The sequence below is a fragment of the Acomys minous genome (assembly GCF_964271855.1).
Source record: "Acomys minous genome assembly, chromosome: 15".
NCBI classification, from domain to species: Eukaryota; Metazoa; Chordata; class Mammalia; order Rodentia; family Muridae; genus Acomys; species Acomys minous.
Window position 1 is genome coordinate 25,816,057 of NC_140497.1, and position 23,083 is coordinate 25,839,139.

At 48.2% G+C, this 23,083-nt stretch overlaps 1 protein-coding gene across 2 annotated transcripts in view; it reads left to right on the forward strand.

Moving 5' to 3' along the window:
- Positions 1–2,481: 2,481 nt before the first annotated feature.
- MFHAS1 (multifunctional ROCO family signaling regulator 1) overlaps positions 2,482–23,083 on the forward strand; it is a 90,268-nt gene continuing 69,666 nt past the window's right edge. For both annotated transcript variants that reach the window (XM_084760132.1, XM_084760133.1), the window contains exon 1: positions 2,482–5,614. In XM_084760132.1, the coding sequence (XP_084616258.1) occupies positions 2,629–5,614 (2,986 nt within the window). In that variant the 5' untranslated portion in view covers positions 2,482–2,628. The remainder of the gene's footprint in view (positions 5,615–23,083) is intronic.

Here is a 23,083-nt window from a genome sequence, read left to right on the forward strand (position 1 = left end):
AGACCTAGGCCTGTAAGATCAGGCTAAAATACAGACACACCTTTTACCCTTTTTATCACAGGAGACAGAGGCAAGCACATCTCTGAGTTCAAGGCCAGCCTTTTATAGAGCAAGTTTCAGGTAAAGAAAAGCTTAGGTCTAAGCATGGTGGTATATGCCCTTAATCTCAGCACTCAGGAGACAGCAGCAGGCAGATGTCTGAGTTCTAGTCAGTGCTATTCAGGCAGTTCAGCTGGGTCAGTGAGTTGAGAGGCAGTGCAGTGGGGTTGAGTTCATGGCAGTTCAGCTCATGGAATTCAGAGTTTTGATGAGAGAGTTTTAACAGAGACAGTTTGAAGAGAGAACATGCCAGACACAGGTGAAGAAATAAAGAGCCAGAGAATGAGAAGCAGCCAGAAGATTAGAACAGATTGCTAGAGTTAGTACGAGGCCAGGCAGAGCAATTCAGTCAGAGGCTGAGAGAGAAGCCAGATTGAAATCAGTCAGCTTGGAAAGGCTGAGCCAGAACTGCTGATTTGAACCAGCTCAGAAAGAACAAGTAAGGGTGTGATCTTATTCAGCAGAAACCCACAGAGGCTGAAAACATTCTAGGTCTAGATCAGATTGTATGGAGGCTAGAAGCTTCCAGGACTAGGCTTACGTTAGCAGATGGATGCAGCAAGCCTCCGAGAGGGCAATTACACCAGGAGACTAAAAGTTACTTTTACAAGTTTCTCTCTTTAAAGACAACTGCACTGAACATGGATACATGCATGAGATTCTCTCTCTCTCTCTCTCTCTCTCTCTCTCTCTCTCTCTCTCTCTCTCTCTCTCTCTCTCACACACACACACACACACACACAAGGGATTTAAAAAGAATAGTTTTCAGCCTCAGGGATTTGAATCAAACTGGTTAGTTGTTTATCACACTCTGGCTTTACTCCACACATGTAGGCATTTGAGGCCTGTGTTCCTCCGTCAATTCCCTTTACTCCTCCATTTCCCTTCTAACTTACTGTTGTGTTCTTCCTCTCCTCTCACCCCTTCTTTGCTTGCTTGCTTTCTAGAATCAATCGAGTCCAATTTGTACTGTCCTTATTTGCATGGTGTGGGGCCAACTACTGCGGCACTGGCAGCCCATCAGTGGCCGCACCCTCAGTTAAAGTGACTGTCCTCAACCAGCCATTACCGGTCAGTGGTTCCCAGGATAAGGTGATTAGCCAACTGGGAAGCAAAGGTGGAGGCGATACCTATTATCTTGAGAGGTTCCAAGGCTTTGATAAGTTCTGAGGTTACTTAGAATAGATACGATCTCTAAACAACTTCCTGTCGATGGAAGTAAACCTAAGCTGAACGCGGCACAGGGAAAATTTGTGGGACACTACTGTCTTTTTCTTGACCCCACAGAGCAACTGGGATGTCGGGATTCAAGATGTAGCATGCTTCCTTCAGTTGTAACATTAAATACAATAGCCGGGATAAAACCACTGGCATTGCCTCAGACCCCCAACCATCTACAGCAGGCCAAGAGAGGTGCTGGCTCAAAGCGGGGAGGGGAGCTTAAAAATAGGAGTCAGTTGATTTAGTATACAATTGGGCCCCAATAACTGCTTATCTAATGTATCTACTAATGTTATCTACTTTCCCCCCTGGCTGCCTTTTTTGTTTAACCACCCTCTTGCTCTAAACGTCTTTGAAACTCAGGTCCCTGAATTATCTGCCTGTTGTGCTTGGAAGGGATGAGCCAGGAAACCAGCTAAATCCTTTGCGTTAGGGATGAATAAGAATTCCTTAGGGACCCAGGGCCAACAAAGAACTTGATGCAGGGGAACCTAACCCGGAGACCGCGGAGTCCGACTCCAGCCTCGAGGATCCTGTCCGGTGCACCTCACCGCGGGACAAGGTCCACTCCATCGACCCTACGGTTCCAGACTTCCCCCAAACCTCGCAGCCCGAGCTCGGCTTGCAACTCCCGCCCCCGGGGCGGTGCCGGGAACAAGCGGCGCCTCCGCCGGTCACGTGGGGGCCGCTCCACCGGGCGGCGCTGTAGCTAGCCGATCGTGCCCTCCCAGCGCCGGGGACGCGGCGCTCGCGCTCCCGTCCCGAGCCGCGGGGAAACGGAGACAAGGAGACGCCGACACCCTCGGCGCCCCGGCCCTACGCCCGCAGTATGCTCGCCGCGGAGCCGAGCGCCGCCCTCCTCCTGCAGCTCGGGGAGGCGACGCCGCCCGCCTCCTGGCCGCCGCTGCGAGGGTAGCGGGGCCGGAGTCGGCTACCGAGGCACCGCGAGGCGGGCGGAGCTGGAGGAGGAGCAGGCATCCTCCGCGGCGCGGCGGGCGGCGGCCCTGCTGCCCGGCGCGCCCATGGCCCGGGAGCACGGAGAATGCGAGCCGCGTTTGGCGGCCGCAGCCCAGCTCCGAGCCGCTTGCCCGGAGTCCCCCAGAGCTGCCTGCATCGCTGCCGCCCCCCAGCTGTGGGCGCCCGGCTGCTGGCTGCGCTAGGATCCACGGCCGCCGGCCGCGCAGGGGTGGTGGCCCGGGAGCAGCCGGAGCGAGAGGGGCCGGGAGCCCGGCGCCCGCCGGGGTGCGGCGCGGCATGCAGCTGTGGGCTCCGGTACCGGAGTGAGGGTTGTCGGCGCGGGGCCCCGCCATGGCTGGCAAGGACAGTGGCAACCTGAAGACGGTGAGGTTGTGGCGGGACGCCGCCCTGCGCGCCAGGAAGCTGCGGAGCAACCTGCGCCAGCTCACGCTCAGCTGCCCGAGGGCTGGGGGCGACTCACTCGAGTCCCCCGACGCCCCCCAGCTGGTGCTGCCAGCCAACATCGGGGACATTGAGGTGCTGAACCTGGGGAACAACGGCCTGGAGGATGTGCCTGAAGGTCTAGGGTCAGCTCTGGGCAGCCTTCGCGTCTTGGTCTTGCGCAGGAACCGCTTTGCCCGGCTGCCCCCTGCGGTGGCGGAGCTAGGCCACCACCTTACCGAGCTGGACGTCAGCCACAACCGGCTGACCATCCTGGGTGCAGAAGTGGTGAGCGCCCTAAGGGAGCTGCGCAAGCTCAACCTGAGCCACAACCAGCTGCCAGCTCTGCCTGCCCAGCTGGGTGCCCTCGGCCACCTGGAGGAGCTGGATGTCAGCTTCAACCGGCTAGCGCATCTGCCAGATTCTTTCTCCTGTCTCAACCACCTGCGCACCCTCGACGTGGACCACAACCAACTCACCGCCTTTCCCCGGCAGCTGCTGCAACTGGCTGCCCTGGAGGAGCTGGACGTTTCCAGCAACCGGCTTCGAGGCCTACCTGAGGATATTAGTGCCCTGCGCGCCCTCAAGATTCTCTGGCTTAGCGGGGCCGAGCTTGGCACCCTGCCCAGCGGCTTCTGTGAGCTGGCCAGTTTGGAGAGCCTCATGTTAGACAACAACGGGCTGCAGGCTCTGCCCCCTGAGTTCAGCCGCCTGCAAAGGCTCAAAATGCTCAACCTCTCTTCCAACCTCTTCGAGGAGTTCCCTGCTGCGCTGCTGCCCCTGGCTGGTCTGGAGGAGCTCTACCTTAGTCGCAACCAGCTCACCTCAGTGCCATCTCTTATCGCCGGGCTGGGGCGGCTTCTCACCCTGTGGCTGGATAACAATCGCATCCGATACCTGCCGGACTCCATTGTGGAGCTGACTGGACTGGAGGAGCTGGTGCTTCAAGGCAACCAGATCGCTGTTCTGCCTGACAACTTTGGCCAGCTCTCCCGGGTAGGCCTGTGGAAAATCAAGGACAACCCACTGATTCAGCCCCCTTACGAAGTCTGCATGAAGGGAATCCCGTACATCGCAGCCTACCAGAAAGAACTGGCTCATTCACAGCCAGCAGTGCAGCCCCGCCTCAAGCTGCTCCTGATGGGCCATAAGGCTGCAGGAAAGACCCTGCTTCGACATTGCCTCACTGAGGACAAAGTGGAGGGAGGACAAGGAGGAGGGGACAAAGAGATGAGTTACCTACCTTTTCCTCCCCTTGGGAGCAAGGGCATCGAGGTGACCAGCTGGACTGCGGATGCTTCCCGGGGCCTGCGGTTTATTGTGTATGACTTAGCTGGCGATGAAAGCTATGAGGTGATACAGCCCTTCTTCCTTTCCCCAGGAGCCCTGTATGTGCTCGTGGTCAACCTGGCCACCTATGAACCCCGCCGCTTTCCTACTACGGTGGGTTCCTTCTTGCATCGAGTCGGGGCCCGTGTGCCTCACGCTGTGGTGTGCATTGTGGGTACACATGCGGACCTGTGTCGGGAGAGAGAGCTTGAGGAGAAATGTCTGGACATTCACCGACAGATTGCCCTGCAGGAGAAGCACGATGCCGAGGGCCTAAGCCAGCTAGCCAAGGTGGTGGACGAGGCCCTGGCTCGGGACTTCGAGCTGCGGTCCGCCAGCCCCCACGCGGCCTACTACGGTGTCTCAGACAAGAACCTTCGGAGGCGCAAGGCTCATTTTCAGTACCTGCTAAACCACCGGCTGCAGATCCTCTCTCCCGTGTTGCCCGTTAGCTGCAGGGACCCGCACCAGTTGCAACGCCTCCGTGACAAGCTGCTCTCTGTAGCAGAGCACCGAGAAATCTTCCCCAATTTACACAGAGTCCTGCCACGTTCTTGGCAGGTGCTGGAGGAGCTACACTTCCAGCCGCCTCAGGCACAACGGCTGTGGCTGAGCTGGTGGGACTCTGCCCGCCTGGGCCTGCAGGCAGGTCTGACCGAGGACCGGCTGCAGAGCGCCCTTTCCTACCTGCACGAGAGCGGCAAGCTGCTCTATTTTGAGGATAGCCCGGCCCTCAAGGAACATGTCTTCCACAACCTCACCCGCCTCATTGACATCCTCAATGTCTTTTTCCAGAGAGATGCTTCTTTGCTGCTGCATAAACTGCTCCTAGGGACCAGTGGAGAGGGCGAGGGGGAAGGCGAAAGCTTCCCCACGAGAGCATTGCCCACACCGGGTCAGGACCCACTCCGGGCTACCCAGCTTCATCATTATGTGGAAGGCTTTCTGCTGCATGGCCTCCTGCCAGCCCACGTCATTCGGTTGCTGCTCAAGCCTCACGTCCAGGCCCAGCAGGATTTGCAGCTCTTACTGGAGCTCTTGGAGAAGATGGGACTCTGTTACTGTCTCAACAAACCCAAAGGCAAGCCTTTGAATGGCTCCACAGCTTGGTACAAGTTCCCATGCTACGTGCAGAATGAGGTGCCCCACGCAGAGGCCTGGATTAACGGGACCAACCTAGCCGGGCAGTCTTTCGTGGCCGAACAGTTGCAGATCGAATACAGCTTTCCCTTTACCTTTCCACCTGGATTGTTCGCACGCTACAGCGTCCAGATCAACAGCCACGTGGTGCACAGGTCGGACGGGAAGTTTCAGATCTTTGCGTATAGAGGGAAAGTGCCTGTGGTGGTGAGTTACAGGCCTGCCAAGGGGGTCCTGCAGCCAGACACCCTGTCCATTGCCAGCCACGCGTCGTTACCAAACATATGGACCGCATGGCAAGCCATCACCCCCTTGGTAGAAGAACTGAATGTTCTACTTCAGGAATGGCCTGGACTGCACTACACCGTGCACATCCTCTGTTCTAAGTGCCTTAAGAGAGGGTCGCCCAATCCACACGCTTTCCCAGGTAGGTGGAGAGAGTTTTGGGCTTCGTTAATGGTCTGTCTTACTTTGCGTTTGTTTGTTAGTTAGTTTGTTTGTTTGTTTTTGAGATGTTGGTTTCTCACGTGGCGGAGTGTTTCTGTAGCCTCACCGGCTTTCCAGGAAAGCTTTTCAAGGTAAACCCAGGGTGACCTGGGCACAAGCCAAAGCCACGTGAAACTCAGCCCCGAGTGTCGCTCTCTTCTAACAGGGAGACTCATACTGCCAAATTTAAAACATTTCAAAGTCTCTTTTCTTCTCCTTCCAAAGTCAGCCACATTTAGTAGGAGGAAATCTCAGGTGACTGCACAGAACCCGGGATGACTGTGATACTAGCCCTGTCGAGCCTCTGTTCTCACAGGCATTAGACACATGTTAGAGGGAGGAGCCCCGAGTCTGGGTTGGTGGTCATATTCTTTTGTTTAAAGTCTTTGTGTACCCATCAAGTCAGAGTTAGGGCTGGCTTTTCCTGAGAAATCTGAAGAATGTTCTGTAACCAGGCTGAGTGATGGTTGAGTCGGCTGTGATGCATGCCTGCCTTTTGAGAGTGCAGACATGACCATCTCAGGAGAGAGGACTCACTTCTTTAAAGGGAGTTTCCTCAGATATTTCCTGGCAATTTTGAGCTTTATAGACATCATAAGACACATTTCTCAGTAAGTGGGGGTTTCCAATGCTGGTTTTTTGTTTTTTGTTTCTTTAAGTGATAGAAAGAAACCAAGAAAAGAAAGCCCAGGAGTCTCCTATGGTGTGTTTCCCAATAGTTTTCTTTCTTTCTTTCTTTCTTTCTTTCTTTCTTTCTTTCTTTCTTTCCTTCCTTCCTTCTTGTAAACAGTTATGGTCGAGTGAAAGAATTTGATGACTAAGTTGTTTGAGATAAAAAAAAATCCTCATTTTTTAAAGAGCAGTTTTAAAGGTTCAGCAAAGGTATGGATTGTTCCACCTGCCCCTCCCCTTCATATATGCATAGCCTCCCCATCATTACCCATCATCCTCTGCACAGGAGCAGTACATTTGCTTTATCCCTCCACCCTCAGGAGTGAATCCTTGTCTGGAACTGCTAGCTTACCTTAGTGATCAGCTCCTGTGGGTTTGGGCAATTGTGTAATGAATGACAGAAGTCCGTCGTTGTAGTGTTATCTAGAATATTTTTGCTACCCTAAAAAAAAAAGTCATTTGTTCTCTCTTTATCCATCTCTTTCTAGCAGTCCTTGGAACTCCATTTTTTGTTTTTGTTTGTTTGTTTGTTTGTTTGTTTCCCTGGTTAATTACCTCAAGCCTTTAGCTAGGAACTTTTCCCTTATCATTTGTGGTTCTTTAACAGCTGATCTGTGTGCAGTCCACTTGGTCACTAGTATTACACAACTCCTGTAACAATGGTGCCACTGAGCCTTTGTCACCTTGGTCCCCCATCACCTGGGGTATCTTGAGGGCTGATGAAATGGAAGACTGAATGCCACCCTGATCTTTGTCTTGGCCTGAGTGCTGACAAGAATGCAGCTTGTAATAGTATCGGAAGGAACAAGGTACCAATATTTCCGAAGGGAGATCTCAGTTTGATTCTTCAGCTTGAAGAAAAAAAAAAGCCACCATATTAGATTACCAGCCATTGGAGCGAACCATTCCATGTGATTATCTGATAGTTTGTCAGAGGCCCTGACTTGGTGGATGCCTCAGTGTGTTTGCCATTGTATTTTATTCATGGAAAGCAAACACTTTATGGTGCTCCTAAGCGGCATTGTATTTTTGTACAGAGGAGTTGGGAGCCCTGTTCTCACAGCTACTCAACTGAGAGTTCTCTGAAAACAGTTCTTGCTTAATGCAGAGATAGAGTGCAAATTAAAGTGATGTTATGTACTACCAAGGGAAGGACATAGGTTACTGGACACAGACCAGTCTGGGTTGTTAATAAAACAGAGAGGTAGTGTGATTTTTATCCTCAGCTCTTTGCTCTTAAGCTTTCACCTTCATCTATTGCCTAAAGGGGCAAGTATGTGTGTGTCTGTGTGTGTGAGGGGGAGTGTGTGACAATAAGTAGGGGAGGGGGTGGGCTTGTTTCTCCACTTGTCTTTCAAATGAGGCACACCTGGTTGGCAAACCCGCTTATAGGGAAGATATTACTTTTCAAGTTGAGAAAGGAAAAGAGAAACATTGTAAGAACTCATGTTGAGGAATATGCCATCAGTTGTTTTTTTTTTTTAAATAATCGGCACAGAATATTTCTGCCTTATTTATGTCAGAAATGCTATGTTTAAAAATTTGTTTTGGCTTGTATTTTTTTCCCCCAAAGTAGCAGAGAGATCAGACTAATGGGAAAGCTGATAATACTGGGTTTTTCTTTACATTATGACAACAAAGAAGGAACGTGTTTTTTTTCCCCTGCTCTGTCATATTTTTCTGTAATTCCTATTATTAATTACTCATTGTCACAATTCTGAAAGATTTGGCAAGAACCCAAAGTAATATGTAGAATGTTTCATGGGAGAAATGATGACACTTGATGTCCAGTTATCAGAGGACACATTCATAGGTGATTAAAACATGTTTCATTTTGGCAGAAGCTTCCGCGTCTATGTGTAGCTTTCTGTCTTTCCACAGGGTCATTCGCTTTTTAGGGACGGAAGATTGATGACTTCGTCTTACACTTACAAAGTACCAAGTTCTCTTGTAAACTCACAATTTTACACACAGTGGTTTTAAAGACTTGCTTTTTAATTTTTGTTTTGTTTTCTTGTTTCTTTTAAGTACCATTTCCCACGTTCCTTGTTACCATTCAGCCAAAGCATTCTGTTTGTATTAGTACCTTTAAACTGTTCTCAAAGGGAAAATCCATTCTGGCCCTGCCTGTCTCCATTTTCTGGGGAGAACTACGTAGCTGGCTGAGTGACTTGCTTCAATTCTGGAGACCCTTAGCCAGCATCTATGGATATGAAATTTCTCATGGAAGAGATCCAATCACATTGTCGAAGAGCCTACAGATTTTATTTAAGATTTATTTATTACAGATTTTTTATGTAAGGAGATTGGGTTGACATACAGGTTTGCTTAAGTAAAGATTTACTTATTTATTTATTTTTTTACCTGTGTGGTTGTTTATATGTATGTCTGCCATGCATGTCTGTACAAAAGAGGGGGTTGGATGCTCTGGAAATGGAGTTACAGATAGTTGTTAGCTGCCATGTGGGTGCTGGGAATTGGACACTGGTACCCTGGAAAAGGAGCCAGTGCTCTTAACTGCTGGGCCATCTCTCCAGCCCTCCAGTGTTCTTCCAGAAACTGTAAGATGTTTAAATGTCACTGTGGCTCAGCAGGTAAAGGCACCTGCCTTGCAATCCTGGAGACCTGAGTTCTACCCTCAGAGTCCCTGTAAAGGAGGAAGGGAGAACTGACCTCCACACGTGTGGACACACACACACACACACACACACACACACACACACACACACACGCACAAACATGCTCGTTTTTCAGACTATCACTTTGTAAATCTAATGTTTCCTCTAGGTGTGGACTCCTGCGCCCGCCCACCACCACTTCTCATAACCAGAGCACACGGTTCTTCCTATGGGATGCTTATTCCTGTTTGTATTCTTTTCTGTCAGTGTCATTTAAACCAGAATGAGGTAAGGACAAGCTTAGGTCCAGGTGTGGTGGTACATGCCTTTAATCCCAAACAATGAAGGCAGAGGTAGATTATAGAAAGAAACACCCATGTTTGAAAGTGATGCCTAATTGAGCTGCAGGCAAAGTAACTCGGAGAATGATTTGTCAGAATAGGATACGCCCAACTCTCACAAGAAGAAAGAGGAAAGGGAAGATACTTAAGGGAGCAGACAGAGAATGAGAGAGGGAGGGGCAGTTTTCCTGGGAGTTTTACAGAGACAGGCTGAAGAGAACAAGATAGAAACGGGAAGACAGAATGAGAAGGAGCCAGAAGATTAGAACAGACCGAGGCCAAACAGAGCCATTCAGAGGCAGAGAGAAAAACCAGATCGAATAAGTCCGCTGGGAGAGGAGTTTGAGCCAGAACAGCTGAGCTGAACCAGCCAGCCCAGAGCTCAGAAAGAAGAAGAAAGGGTGAGCTTATTCAGCAGGAAATCTCAGAGGCTGGAACATTCTAGGCCTAGGTTAGATTATATGGAGGCTAGAAGCTTCCAAGACTAGGCCTAGGAGAGGAGATGGAGGCTGTAAGCCTCCGAGATGACACATATCTCAGGGGGGAAAAAAGTTACTTTCACATGTACTCATATGACAGTGTGTGCCTGTCCACTAGTGTGGGCCCATCAGATACTGTGTGTCTGTCTGGCTAGATGCTCCTGTCTGACAGCATGTGCCTATCTGACTGCTGTATGTACCCATCTGTGTGTGCCGGTATGACAGTGTGCGCTAGTCTGGCCTGTGTGGGGGGGACCGTCGGATGCCTGGCATATTTCTCTGGTTCTCTTATGTGTCATACTCTCTCCTTGATTAGATGTTCACTTGCTTCCTCTAAGCAAAGACCTGCCTGAAGCTTTGTGGTCTCCGGAAGCCTCTTGGGTAATTCCCTGAATGACTGGTGCTTCCTAAGAACAATCTCTTTGTGTGCTGTCAAGTTCCCAGGTGATACCCGATGGTGATCCCGCCGGCTGGGCAGCTGCCCTGCCCTGCTTTGCCCCCCTCCCCCCCCCCCCCCGAACCCCACCCCTCTGATGTCCTAGGTCTCCTGCTGGGCCAGCACTGCAGAAGGTGCCTTTGAATGAGCCCTTCATTTTGACTACTGAAGCGAAGCAAAGTTCTTGCCTTATTATATCTAAATTTTACAGTTCCTGGAATCTGAGCATGACCTAGTTGCTTGGACTGAATTAAATTACTCGTTGTTTTTCCTTTTTGGTTTTTTGTTTGTTTGTTTTTTGTTTTTGTCTCTTCACAAAGGTTAATCAATACCTTTTAGTTTCACTTTATTAATACCGATGCCCCTGGCTTTTTGTTTTTGTTTTTTTTTATAAACAGGCCTCTTTAAACTCTGTAGGACTTTGCTCCACATAAAAAGATAAACCTTAATAATGTAGTAGGAGAAAGAATGCTGCACAGAGAGAATCCAACAACTGGGGAGGTCTACATTGTGCTCAATTTATTTTGGGATCTCGGAGTCTCTGCTTTCAGTTCCAGGGTGGACTCCCGAGGCGGCCCCTGCACTTGTACTTGAGAACTTTCCAGGGAAAGGCTTGTTTGTAACACACAGTTTATGTCATGGGCTGCCTTCTGCTGCCTTCTGCTCCCCTTGCTTCCTGGTGAACCTGGCCCTTCTATGGCTCTTTCTCCTTCACTTCCTCTCATACCTAACACACTGATGGGGTTGCCCTGCGGGGTGTTTGGGGAGGACTAGTGGACGATCTAGAATAATAGCGCTTTTCCTGTGGCTGGGACGAAGTGCCAGGTTTTGCCCATTGTACAGGAAGGGCCAATTCTGGAGTGGAGTGTAGATGTTTCTAGTGGTTTCTCCAACTTGCTTCTTAACATCCCCACACCCCCCATGTACCCCCCCCCCCCCGACACACACCCCCACCCCCTCCCCCCACCCCCATTAGAACACCTTGATGAAAAACTCAGCAGCTGTCATTAGCTGAAAACCATGGCAAGTGCTGGCCCAGTCTTTACCCTCACTCGTAGCTTGCAGCGCCCGTGCCAGTACCTTGCACCCAGTTTCTGCAGAGGTATACAGAAAGGTCTGTTTGGGTCTCTCAGGCTCAGCCTTTCTGACGTAAAAACCAGTTACTGGGAGTTTGGGAGTGTCATTTTGTCTTTCTCTGGGCCTTGGTTGTCTCTCCCTCAGAGGAAGTGAAAGCACATTGGCACATATTCTCTGTTGCTGCTCTGGCGTTGATGAAAGCTGACCTTCTTGTGCTCAGAATGATGGCTAGGCATCTCAGACACCCACAGAATGCATGTCACCAACTCCTGAAACCGAGAGATACCCCATCCACCCCATCCCCTTCTCTGAGTAACGGTACTGTGTTCCAGGAACTCTTTCTTTTTTGTCTTCTGATGCTTCATGCAACTTCGGCACCTAGAATGGCAGGGCAGGTGGGAGGGTCTCCACAGCCATTCTGTTATCTTGGTGATTCCTAGCAAGTGGGTGTTGGGTTGTTTCTAGTGTTCTTTATCTACACATGTGTATGTTGAGGTTTACCACTCGGGGTTTGTAGTATGTCTGTATGCCCTTGCCCTTTGGGTACATGCTCTAACTCTCACAGAAATGGATGCACAGACAAGGGACAGACAGGGAGGGCACTACATTAAGTAGAGTGTAGAAGCTGGCTGCCTAAGCCTTCTGCCACCTACCTGACCTTATGTTTACTTCCCTAAGGCCCTGGTCACCCTTCCTCCCAGAGCAGATGGTCTCAGAGCTCTTCCTCCTCTGATTGACTCATATCTTTCCTTTAACTTTGACTTCCTTAAGGGGGGAAAGAATCAACGATGAAGGAACATGAAGCCATGACTGGTGGAAGTGGAAAGGGTACAAGAGGGCAGACCCCCCCCCTTGGCTTTACCCCCATCCAGGTGATGCTGCTTCCCAGATCTCTGCCCTGGCTTCAACCTGTTGAACAGAGATCAAGGGGAAGACCCTGGAGGAGTGCCTGGCTTCTGTATAGACAACCCCATGCATATTGCATACTTGGCAGCCACATGAATAACAATTCCCAGATACCCTTGCCAACAGAACAGGGCTGACTTATTTGTAGAGAATGAGAAGGAAAATTTTGGAGTTATTTTTATTTTTGGCAGTAAGTGCACAAAAACATTTTCTTATTTTTCTTGTGTCGGTGTAATGTCCGAATTGGAAACACTGGGGCTTAGTTTTTTTCATTTTTACTTTTATTTTTTAAGAGTAAATGAGGGAGGAGCCCTAAGCAACTGTTCTCTAACAGGACACCAACAAAAAGTAGTGCATACAGACAGTGGGGACTGCAGTGGGATGTGATGGGCAGGGTGGTCATAGGAACCAGGCAGCTTTGTTGGATGCTGCTAGGAGCCGGAGGCTCTTTCCTGCTTGCTTCTGGAAAGTTCCTCCTGCTCCAAGCCTTAGCCTTGGCCACCCAGGCTATCCCAGCTGTCTTCTTTTCTCACATAGTCTGTGTAGAGATACTTGGTAGCAGAGCATGTGTCAGGGGTGGGATGGCTGCCCTTGCTGCTCTTCACTTCTTCCTCCTCCCCTCCCTCCTTCCCCTCCTCCCTCCTCCCCTCCCTGCTTCCCCTCCTCCCTCCTCCCCTTCCTCCTTCCCCTCCTCCCTCCTCCCCTCCCTCCTTCCCCTCCTCCCTCCTCCCCTCCCTCCTTCCCCTCCTCCCCTCCCTCCTTCCCCTCCTCCCTCCTCCCCTCCCTCCTTCCCCTCCTCCCCTCCCTCCTTCCCCTCCTCCCTCCTCCTTCCCCTCCATCCTCCTCCCCCTCCGTCCTCCTCCCCCTCCCTTTTTCCCATCCCCTATTTCCTTTTCCCTCCTTCTTCCTTCCCTTCTTTCCCCCTCTTCTCCCCTCTTCCTCTTCCTCTCAAGGTGGAACTTATCAAATGTAAGATCAGCCATTTTAAAGTGAATGATTCCTTGGCATGTCTACCCTCACAGAGCTGCGCAAGCATGACGTCTGAGCCAAGTGCTTGTGTAGGCAAGGAGCACCGAGGCAGGGCTTGGCCTCCTCCCTGGATGAATTGCCTGGGAATTCTTCCACCTGGCTCTGGGTGACAACTTTCTTTGCAGGGCATGGCTTAAGAGTAAGGGTTTGTGTGCTTCCCCAGGATTCCTCATTGGGTGGACAGCTCTCACATGGCCATGTTAGGATCTTCTTTTAGGGTTGGTGAGGCTGCTTAGGGCCCTGGGTCTGTCTGTGGCAAGTAGAATATTCTCTCTCTCTCTCTCTCTCTCTCTCTCTCTCTCTCTCTCTCTCTCTCTCTCTCTCTGTGTGTGTGTGTGTGTGTGTGTGTCTGTGTCACACATGATCCACACAGGATGAAAAAGAACACATGGGAAAGGAGTACAAAAGAGGCTGGTTCTGCATAAAGCTTTTAGATTTATTTTTTATCTTTTGTACATTTTGAATGACATGCCTGGAGTGCTCGGTCCTTAGGCTGCAGGTGGATAGTAAGCAGGTGAGGTTGGGCATATTTCAATATTAGGATATTACCACACAATACCACACAATTACCACACAATACAAGTTATTAGCTTGATTCTGCCGTCAGTCACTTTTATACCTGCTGTACACAGACATTTTGGCTGAATTGGGAGTTTTAGGAGAATAAGATAAAATATGTGGTGTTGGCCATGGGAAGCTGGGGTGGGGTCTTCACTCGATGGCTGATCCTTCAGTTACGGAATCTGATTATATAGAGAGAAAATCATGTGTCTTCGTGAGATGTCTGGCTTCTGATTTTTCTAGGGGGAAAATCTGTTTATTTAGTGAGAAACTGAGTCCCAATATGAATGTGCTTGATGAGGAGGAGTGGGTGGAAAGGGATGCCCACATCCCTCCCTCCAGTTGCCCTGGAGTCTGCATCATTTGTTGCTGTAAATCTCAGGCATGAGAGGATGCTGGTACCCGCATCATCACCCATTCTTTCAAAGCTAGCCATCCCTTTGAGGGAAAGAGGGTCCCTTTTGTTCTAGGAACCACCACTCTCTTGGTCATTTATTTGCCCCTAATTTGGAAGGATCAAGGTCATCAGCCATTTCCAAATTCCAAAGACTAGGAACACTCACTCAGAAGACAGCACAAATTAAAGTGGGTGTGGCTGAGCATGTGTGACTGCTGCTTACAGCTTTCTTTGTTGAGGGAGGCTTTGCTGAGACGTTTCCCTATTATTAGCCTATTAAATGTTGAGAGATTCGAAGAGTTAAACATCTCAGAGCCTTCCTGCTCCCAAGATGCATCGTCTCAGATCCCCGCTCATCCCAAGATGAGTCACGTGCTGTTGACAAGGTGTTAGAACTATGTGCTAGCAGCAGCAAGTTAGGGGCAGTAAGTAGCACAAGCCTTTATCCCTCCCTCATTGGAAAAGAGGGAGCTTAAGAATGGTTGTGGAGGTGAGGGAGAGGTGGCTCAGTGGGTAGCGTGAGGACCAGGTTTAAGGTCCCTGGTACTCATGCAAAAAGCTACTTGTCTTAGCATGCGGATGCAATCCCAGCACTGGGGGGAGGGGGAGGTAAGAAGATCGCTGGGATTTACTGGACTCCTAGTCTTGCTGAATTGGTGAACCGTAGATTTAGTAAGACCCTGCCTCACACCTGACTTTGACCTCTGTCCTACACATACGTACACTTATATACCACACACACACACACACACACACACACACACACACACACACACACACAGACTAAATAAATAAATACACAAGTAAATAAATAAATAAAGGCTTTAAAAAGATAACAGGGAAGCACAATGTCTGACCTACACATACACACAAATAACACACACACACACACACACACTCACAAAATGAATGAATGAATGAATGAATGAATGAATACCTAAATAAATAAGGGCTTTAAAAAGGTAAATGGGAAAGACAATGTAAAACCAGAAAGATACTTCTCTTGACTGCTTTGTTTGCTTCTCAACTTCACTGTTGTTTTAATGGTTCACAGCTTCCATGCCATACAGGTTATTCATTGTGTGTGTCATCGTGCCTGTCTTTGTAAGGGATACAGTTGGGTGACACCATGAGACCGAGTGTATGCTGAGTTTCCAGCATTCTCGAAGGCTTCAAGTGGGTGATGTCATTCAGGTCCCTGGTGACCCTATGAAGTATGGGTCACTGCCCTCATTTTTCCAATGGAGATGAGCTTTAGTCAGTAAGTGAGTTCCCTATAAGAGCACTTTGGGCTTGTGCCAGCCTTCTGCTCACCTCTTAGAGAGGGTAGGTCCTTGGCAGGCAGCTTGCAGAGAATGTCTTTCATATTGGTAATAGCTGGGCCTGCAGTGTGGGGGTCAGCAGAGGTCACGGTTAGGGGTGTGAGCCCCAAGGAAAGTATGCCATGGCCTGCAAGCTAAGTGTTAAAGAGAGTTTCCAGGTGGCCAAAGGAAGAAGAAAGTGGGTCTCAGTAGGGGAAGGGGGCTGAAGGGCTAAGTGGGTATGGCGTAGATTGTGTGCTAAAACCATTTGTCACTTAGCAGTTATGATAAGGAAGGAGCTTCTTTATTTATCTGACATTTCTGGACCAATCATCCCTGGCAGCGACTCCTGCTGGCCGTTGAGTGAGAGCTTTGAAGCAAGCAGTGGTTCCAGTATTAGCCTTCTGAAGCCTGGGAGGCATTTATAGCTGGGACAGTAGAAAGGCAGCCTCAGATGATCATAAGACACCATGTCTAAGTGTGACCCTGGCCACTCTCTCCAGGTCAGAGAACAGGGAAGAAAGGACCATTGATAATTTCCACAGTGGATAGCTACATGCCTCGCTAATCCATTGGATTGTATGTGAGGACATCGATTTTCCTCGCTATAAATCTTACCATAACAGCCCCCCCCCCCCAGAAAAGCAAACTGGGATCCAACACAATTAGTGTTTAGCTGTGATCCCTTCACATCTGTGCTCTCTTTGTGTGTTGCTTGTAACCCAGAGTAAATGAAAGTACCACTTGACTTAACTTTGCTTTCCCAACACCCTAGTTAATGCAGATCATTCGTTTGGATATAACTGACTTCAGGAAGCCAGGGTTTCTTGCATCGATGACTCTGTTATTGCTTGGGTTTGCCTGTCCTTCCTTGCCTCTCAGTTTACCCACCTGCACTCTGTGGCACTTTGTCTCAAAAGCTTAGAAGTGGAGGATGTTAAAAATAAATATGCCTTGTATTTTTTCTGCTTTGACTTGAAATATGAGAGATAGGTTGCTTTCTAAAATTAAAGTGTTCTGGGCTGGTAAGATGGCTTCATGGTAGAGGCTCTTAAATGCAAGCCGGAAGACCTAAGTTCAATCCCTGGAACCTAAATAAAAATGGAGGGAGAGAAGAAATGCCACAAGTTGTTCTCTGATCACTGTACTTATGCTGGGGCACGTGCACCCATTCCTCCTTCTCCTCCTCCTCCTCCTCTTCTCCTTCTTCTTCCTCTTCTCCTTCTTCTTCTTCTCCTTCTTCCCCTTCTCCTTCTTCTCCTTCTTCTTCTTCTCCTTCTTCTCCTTCTTCTTCTTCTTCTTTTTCTTCTTCTTCTTCTACCACCACCACCTACTACTACTATGATTAACTACTACTACTACTAACTACTACTGCTGCTTCTACTACCTGCTACTACTAACTACTAACTACTACTACTACTACAACACACATGCACACACGCACACACACAGACACACACAATGATAATAAGTAAAATTAAAATTAAAAAGGAAAGGCAAGGGGTTTTGTTTTGTTTTGAGTAAATTCAAAGCATTCTCATATGGTGGTTAATTGGAGGGCACCCATCAGCCATGTGCCTTTGGGATTCACAATAGTTTGTGTCCTATGGGGTGGTCCCAAGGGTTGAGCTAATGTACATATATTGCTCAGAAGGATACTTCATACATGATCAGAACTTCACAGGTTTCAACTACTGCTGGGACTGCCAGTTCTCCAGAAGATACCAAACTTTTTGGTGTGTATTTGGAAATCTGATAAGCTTATGTGTAAAATTCTTCTTCTTTTCTTTAATAGTGGGGGAATGGCACAGTGCAATGTTTTAAAAACTAATTTTCCCCATGTTATAACATATATTTGGAGGGCAAAGGGGAAAATATCACTCATAGAGGACATGTGTTTCTCTCAGCCCTTCCTTAAGCTTAGTTAGGTTCTTAAAATATATACTTAGCTCACTGTATAAATGATTTAAATATTGATCTTTTAAAAACCATGCTATTATCCTACATTTCATGGGCTTTCTAACTGCACAATAAGCGTGTGCTTATGTAATAAGCAAGGCGATTTTAGCTTCTTATTTAACTATGCTGCTTTGGCTCAGCCATTTGGACGATTGCATTTTATTGTTGTAATTCTGTGATAAACTTTTATGTGTTTTTTTTCTTTTCTTTTCTTTTCTGTGTTTTTGAGACTTTTTACCCAGGAGGGCCTCAAACTTGTAGCAAACCTCCAGTTTCAACCTCCTGAGCCTTAGGATTACAGGCCTGAGGTGCCATACCTGTCTTGGCTGTATTGTTTTGGGAAACTTTTTTTTTCTTTCCTCTTTGAGGTCATGAATTTTTATCATTATTCACAGACTTTATAGACTAAATAAGTAAATAAATAAATAAGTAAATAAATAAATAAATAAATAAATAGCAGAGTTGTGTGAAAACTGAATCCAGAGTTGTGTGTGTCACTGTATTTACATATGGGAGCAACACTGTCCCCACATCAGGGGTAGCAGACACACCTCTGATGTTCCCCTGCAGACATCCCTGGGTACTCTTGGAGCAGCCCATGAGGCAACCTGAGCTGTAGCATCCCTGCAGGAGGGCACCTGGTCTTTGCAGCTGCAGCAGCTGGGGCAGGTGCAGGAACTACCAATAGTTCAGGCACAGTTGGGGTCTGTTTCCGGTGTAATCAAGGTAAGGTCCAAAGGAACCAGCACAAATGGGCCATGCTTTTGGAAGGCATGTTAGGAGAGTTTGGCGTCTGGGCATCCATTGCGGAGATCACTGAGTGGCAGGCAGAGAGTGCCGTGGTCTCAGAACATGTTTGCGTTGCTTTCCAGCTACCTGACAGATCTCTGCAGGCTTCCTTCGTACTGTCCTGTCATCTTAACAGTACACTAATATTTAATGGGAAACAGCACCTCGTTGGTGACTCAGAGTTCTAATTAGTGAGGATGTTCACTCACAAGCTCTTGCCTAATTATGTTGCTGCTTTTCTGAGTTTTCAGATAATAACTTTTTGGCGTCAATGTTTTATCAGTTTGGATTAACCCTTTATGTGTCCTCGTTATATTTAAGGCTTTTCCTTCCCCCAGCTTGTTTGCCTTTTTGATTTTCTAAAAGTTCTTAGTTTAAGTTTAAAAATTTTCACTACGGTTGACTTTCTAAATAACTTTTTAAAAAAAAATCCATAACATCATCACAAAGAGAGAACAGAGGAAACCACACAATTCTTTGCTCCCATAACCTTAACAATAAGAAGGCAATACCTGCATGTCAATGCAAATTTAGTAGCAGAAGCCACACCCCCACCATCGGCCTCATATATATATTTTTTTTCTTATTTGCAAAATGTTTCTTGTGGTTTCTTTCAGGGATAATAAAGCATGCGTTTGCATTTAACCTGGAAGAGGTCACCTATGCTTCTTCTTCACCTTGCTTTTGATCACTTAAAAACTTTAGGAGGTTGCAGACGTGGCTCAGAAGGAACAAACATGTACTTCTTACTCTTCCAGAGGTCCTGAGTTTTAATTCCTAGCATGCACATCAGGCAGCTTCCAACCATCTATAACTCCACACCTCTGGCCTCGATAGACCCCTGAGCTCAAGGGTGCATACCTACACACCCGTACTGTTAAAAAAAAAAAGAAATGTATTTTAGTAATGCTGTCATAGAGGCAGTTTGAATACAAGCATACACATATACATATTGCATATATCCTTGTGGCTTCTCTCACAATATTCTGGCCCCTTCTCTATGTGGGTTTGGTCATCCTGTGCTGACAGACCTTTGATCTCTTCCAAGCTGTTCTCTAGATTTTGACCTAACAAAGTTCTCTCCCTTTCGGAGGTTGAGCAATGAGCTTCTTCTGAAAACCTTTCGAGTTCACCAGGCTCCCTTTGTGTTCAGAACACTTTGGAGATACAGCTGGTCAGAATGGTGGGACCGGAGAGGGGCTTGCGGAATTAGGAGGGCTCGGCTTTGTGCTTTAAAAGCAGGTGATGTTTCTAACTGGCTTCTGGGGTGCATGCTGGAACGCTGTTGCTCTGAGCATAATTAACGCTTTTCACAGCTTAATTCACCCACTGTTGTGCGGTGCCCTGTTTAGACATAGCCATAATTACAAATCTTGCATGTGTATAAATACAAAGATCACTGATCAAAACAAGGCTCTGGCACTACGAATAATGATTGGCCCCGTGTAAGAAATCAATGAAAACTAACTGGTTGTGAACTGTGTTCCACTGACTCAAAACACTACTTCTGTCTCTCTACTGGTGGCAGAGTGGTGAGTCTGTCCCCTAAGTCCCCTCTGGAGCTCCATTCCATCCTATTTCTAGAGCTGTGCTTGGTGCAGTATGCACAGAACTAATCCTGGATGTCTGGTTCAGAATGGGTCTAACCTGGTGCACACAGGCCTATTTGCTGTGGAAGAACAGACTTAAATTCTGTTTTTTGTTGCTCCTGTGTTTCAAAGATTCTTGATGGTGCATCTTACTGGAAGCCAGCAATGTCAAAGTCACTTCTTCAAGAATGGGTTTCACCATATGCCTTTCTCTACACACTGAGTACATAAATCAGTGCAGGCAATCTGGAGGAAAAGGGTGGCTCACCATTTCTCTAAGCATGCCACTGGAAATATATATTCACTGTGACTCTCTAGATGTGTGGCCCGGCTGAGCTGACTTTGATTCAAGTATTGCTCACTGAGTTGCATGGGATGTTCTAAAAAAAGAAATGTGAATTTTCCAAAATACTTTGGTGCCGGAACTGGCTCCCCTGTTTGCTGGGAGCAGGGCTGTTTTGTGCCCCCAGGATACAGGAATGAGAACAACAAAAAGGAGCTTCAGAGCCCCCAGCAGCATGCATCTGTCCCCTTCCCTGACACGGCTGGTACCCAGATGGCTCCTGAGTGGCACAGCCACCCTGGTTGTCCCCTTCACTAACCCTCTCTTGGGTGAAGCAGGTGCTCTTTTCAATTTATTTCTTCTCTTAAAGCCTCCTTATTTCCTCAAATACAAGCAGGCAACTCTGTGCTTCTCCCTGGTTACAGTGTTGTCCCGTCTGTCTTTTCTTCTTGGTGTAAGGGAAGGCAAGGGTACTATTTCTCACTGGCTATTTCGGGATCGTGGCTTTGGTTCTGTGCAGCCAGCCAGCAGTGCTGTCAACAGTCGGTTCGCTTCTCGAAGCCCCTTCTTGAACACGATGGATGCAGCTGAGCCTGGTCTCTGCAGCACACTGCAGAATTCACGCTTAGCCAAATGTGTTTGTGTGTGTGTGGGGGGGACTGATAAAATTCCCTCACCTAGCCAAAACAAACAAAAACAAACAAACAAAACCAAAACCCCAACAACAACAACAACAACAACAACAAACCTCAAACCAAACAGGTGACTGTCTCCAGGACCAGATAATCCTGCTGCGTCTCCAGCCTCAGGTGCTGTGCAGGCAAGAAGCTGCCGGGTCAAGATACTCCAACCGCCCATCTTTTTACAGCCCATAAACCTTCTGATTTACAGTGCCGTTTGTGATGCGAGACACGATTCTTCATGGGGGGGGAGAGGGGGGGAGATCTCCATTGAGATCACAACCCGCTGAAAGCCAGGGGAAGAATAAGGAGTTAGAATGGTGTCCACTGTTCTTTGTCAGGGAAGGACCCCGTTCTTTGGCGGTGGACAAATATTTGCTTTTGAAGAATCTGGTGGTGTGTCGGTGGCTTTGTTCTCAGCTGTGCCCAAACACATGCTCTCTAGCCTCCGAGGATGCTGAAGCGTGTGCTCCGTGGACCATGTTATGCTTGGAGCCTGGTTGTATGCTACCCGTGCTGTGAGTAGCTCTCTGCTCATCCCAGCACGGCTCCTCCGACCCGGCTCATTTCTGTAAAGGGTCTGATCTTTGCCCACATGGTTTCCTATGGAAGTGGACACAGAACCAACGTCTCTCTTACACCAGCCAGAGATGAGACTTGCTGCACAGCTTTCCTGCTTTGTGCTAAAGCAGCCAAGAAGGAGCCCTTGCTTCCTGTCTGGTCACACGAAGTCCAAAGCCATGGGCTGGGGCCTCCAGGAAGCCATTTGGCATTTGGAAAACTTCAGTGTCCTCTGAAAACCGAGGGGCAGTGCCTCAGTCCCTGAGCATTCATACCTGTGTCGCCGCTCTCCTTAGAGTTCGTGAGGCTTAAACAACTGAACAGGCATTTGGTCTCTAGGACATGATGAACACTTGATAAATGTAGGCTGTGGTTACTGTGGTCCTTTGCATGAGAGGGCGAAACACCTTGGGCACGCAGCAGAAAACAGTCTGTTTGTCCCCAGAGCCTACCATCCCCATTCCTTCCGAGCAGTTCCTTGGGAAAAAAACAAAAAAAAATAATAGCTTCCATCTGTCAAAAGTGGGGATTAATCAAATCAAAGACGAAATGACATGTGAGAAATCTGTGTGGCTTTTTCTGCGAAGAGACTGGTCTATGGACATGAGCTAGGGCTTTGCAATGTATAGGCATGGGGCGGGTCATGCAGCATCAGGGGAGAAGAGTAAAGCTGCAGCCGGGGGTGTGGGGGGTGGGTGGTGGGTGGGAATGGGTGAAGGGCAGGCAGTAAACAGCCGTGGTGCTCTGCAATCAATTCCAAGGCCTTCCAAGACGTGAGAGGAAAGCATCCATCTGGAGCCAGGTGGGTGGGGCAGGAAAAGGCCTCCAGAAAATGCATGCCTGCAGATTTTCACGGAGCCTTACAGAGAGTACGAGGCTTGTAGACATGCTAGGACTCAAGACTTCAGTCACCAACACCCATGCAATGTAAATATGGTATGTATGGTTGTTTTGTGTTTTGATTTTTTTTTTTTTAACTTATTTGGTTAGAAGGAACCTCTTGGCAGCGCCGTATAGTGTTAAAATAAATCCTGGGGATTTCTCCCTGTGAGTGAGAGGGTGGTATCCCTGTGAGTGAGAGGGTGGTATTGAGCGGTCAACTGGAACTGCTGGCTTTGCATTTTTTTGTAGGCACTCTCATGGCAGCTGCATGGAAGATGGATTAGAATGGAGTAAGAATGAAGTCCAGCAGCCACTTGAGCTTATTCAGATGTAATGAGTGAAAAAGGGCCTGGAGTATCCCTGGGGACCAAGGATACAGAGTCTAGGATGCTAAGAGGGCTGACCTGAGTTCTGAGCCTTCTGAGCCTGGGCACAGCCAGGCCCCTTGCTCCTGGCTTCCCTTTCCCTAACCATCCCGTCAAATGCCAGACCCTTTGATTTGACCGTACAGTTCAGGCTAGACTTTTTTAACTACTGTGAGGTGAAAACTGGGGCATTTATTTTAAAAACAGAAAAGCAGAAGCGATCTGATAGCATTAGTCTCCACAGGACTGCTGACCTAATTGGTTTATTTAGGGCTATTAGCCTCCCCTCTCTGATGGATGGCATATAAACGCCGGAAGATTTATGATCTTAGGTTTGTAAGCGGTGCTATTTCTTAAAATTGGCAGGGCCCTATAGAAGCGAGAGACTTTATAAATAGTGTCTGGTAACTTTTCTCCGATTTAAAATATGGAAAGAATAAATGGCGTTGATGGCGGCTCTCTTAGCGTCATGAATTATGTATGCA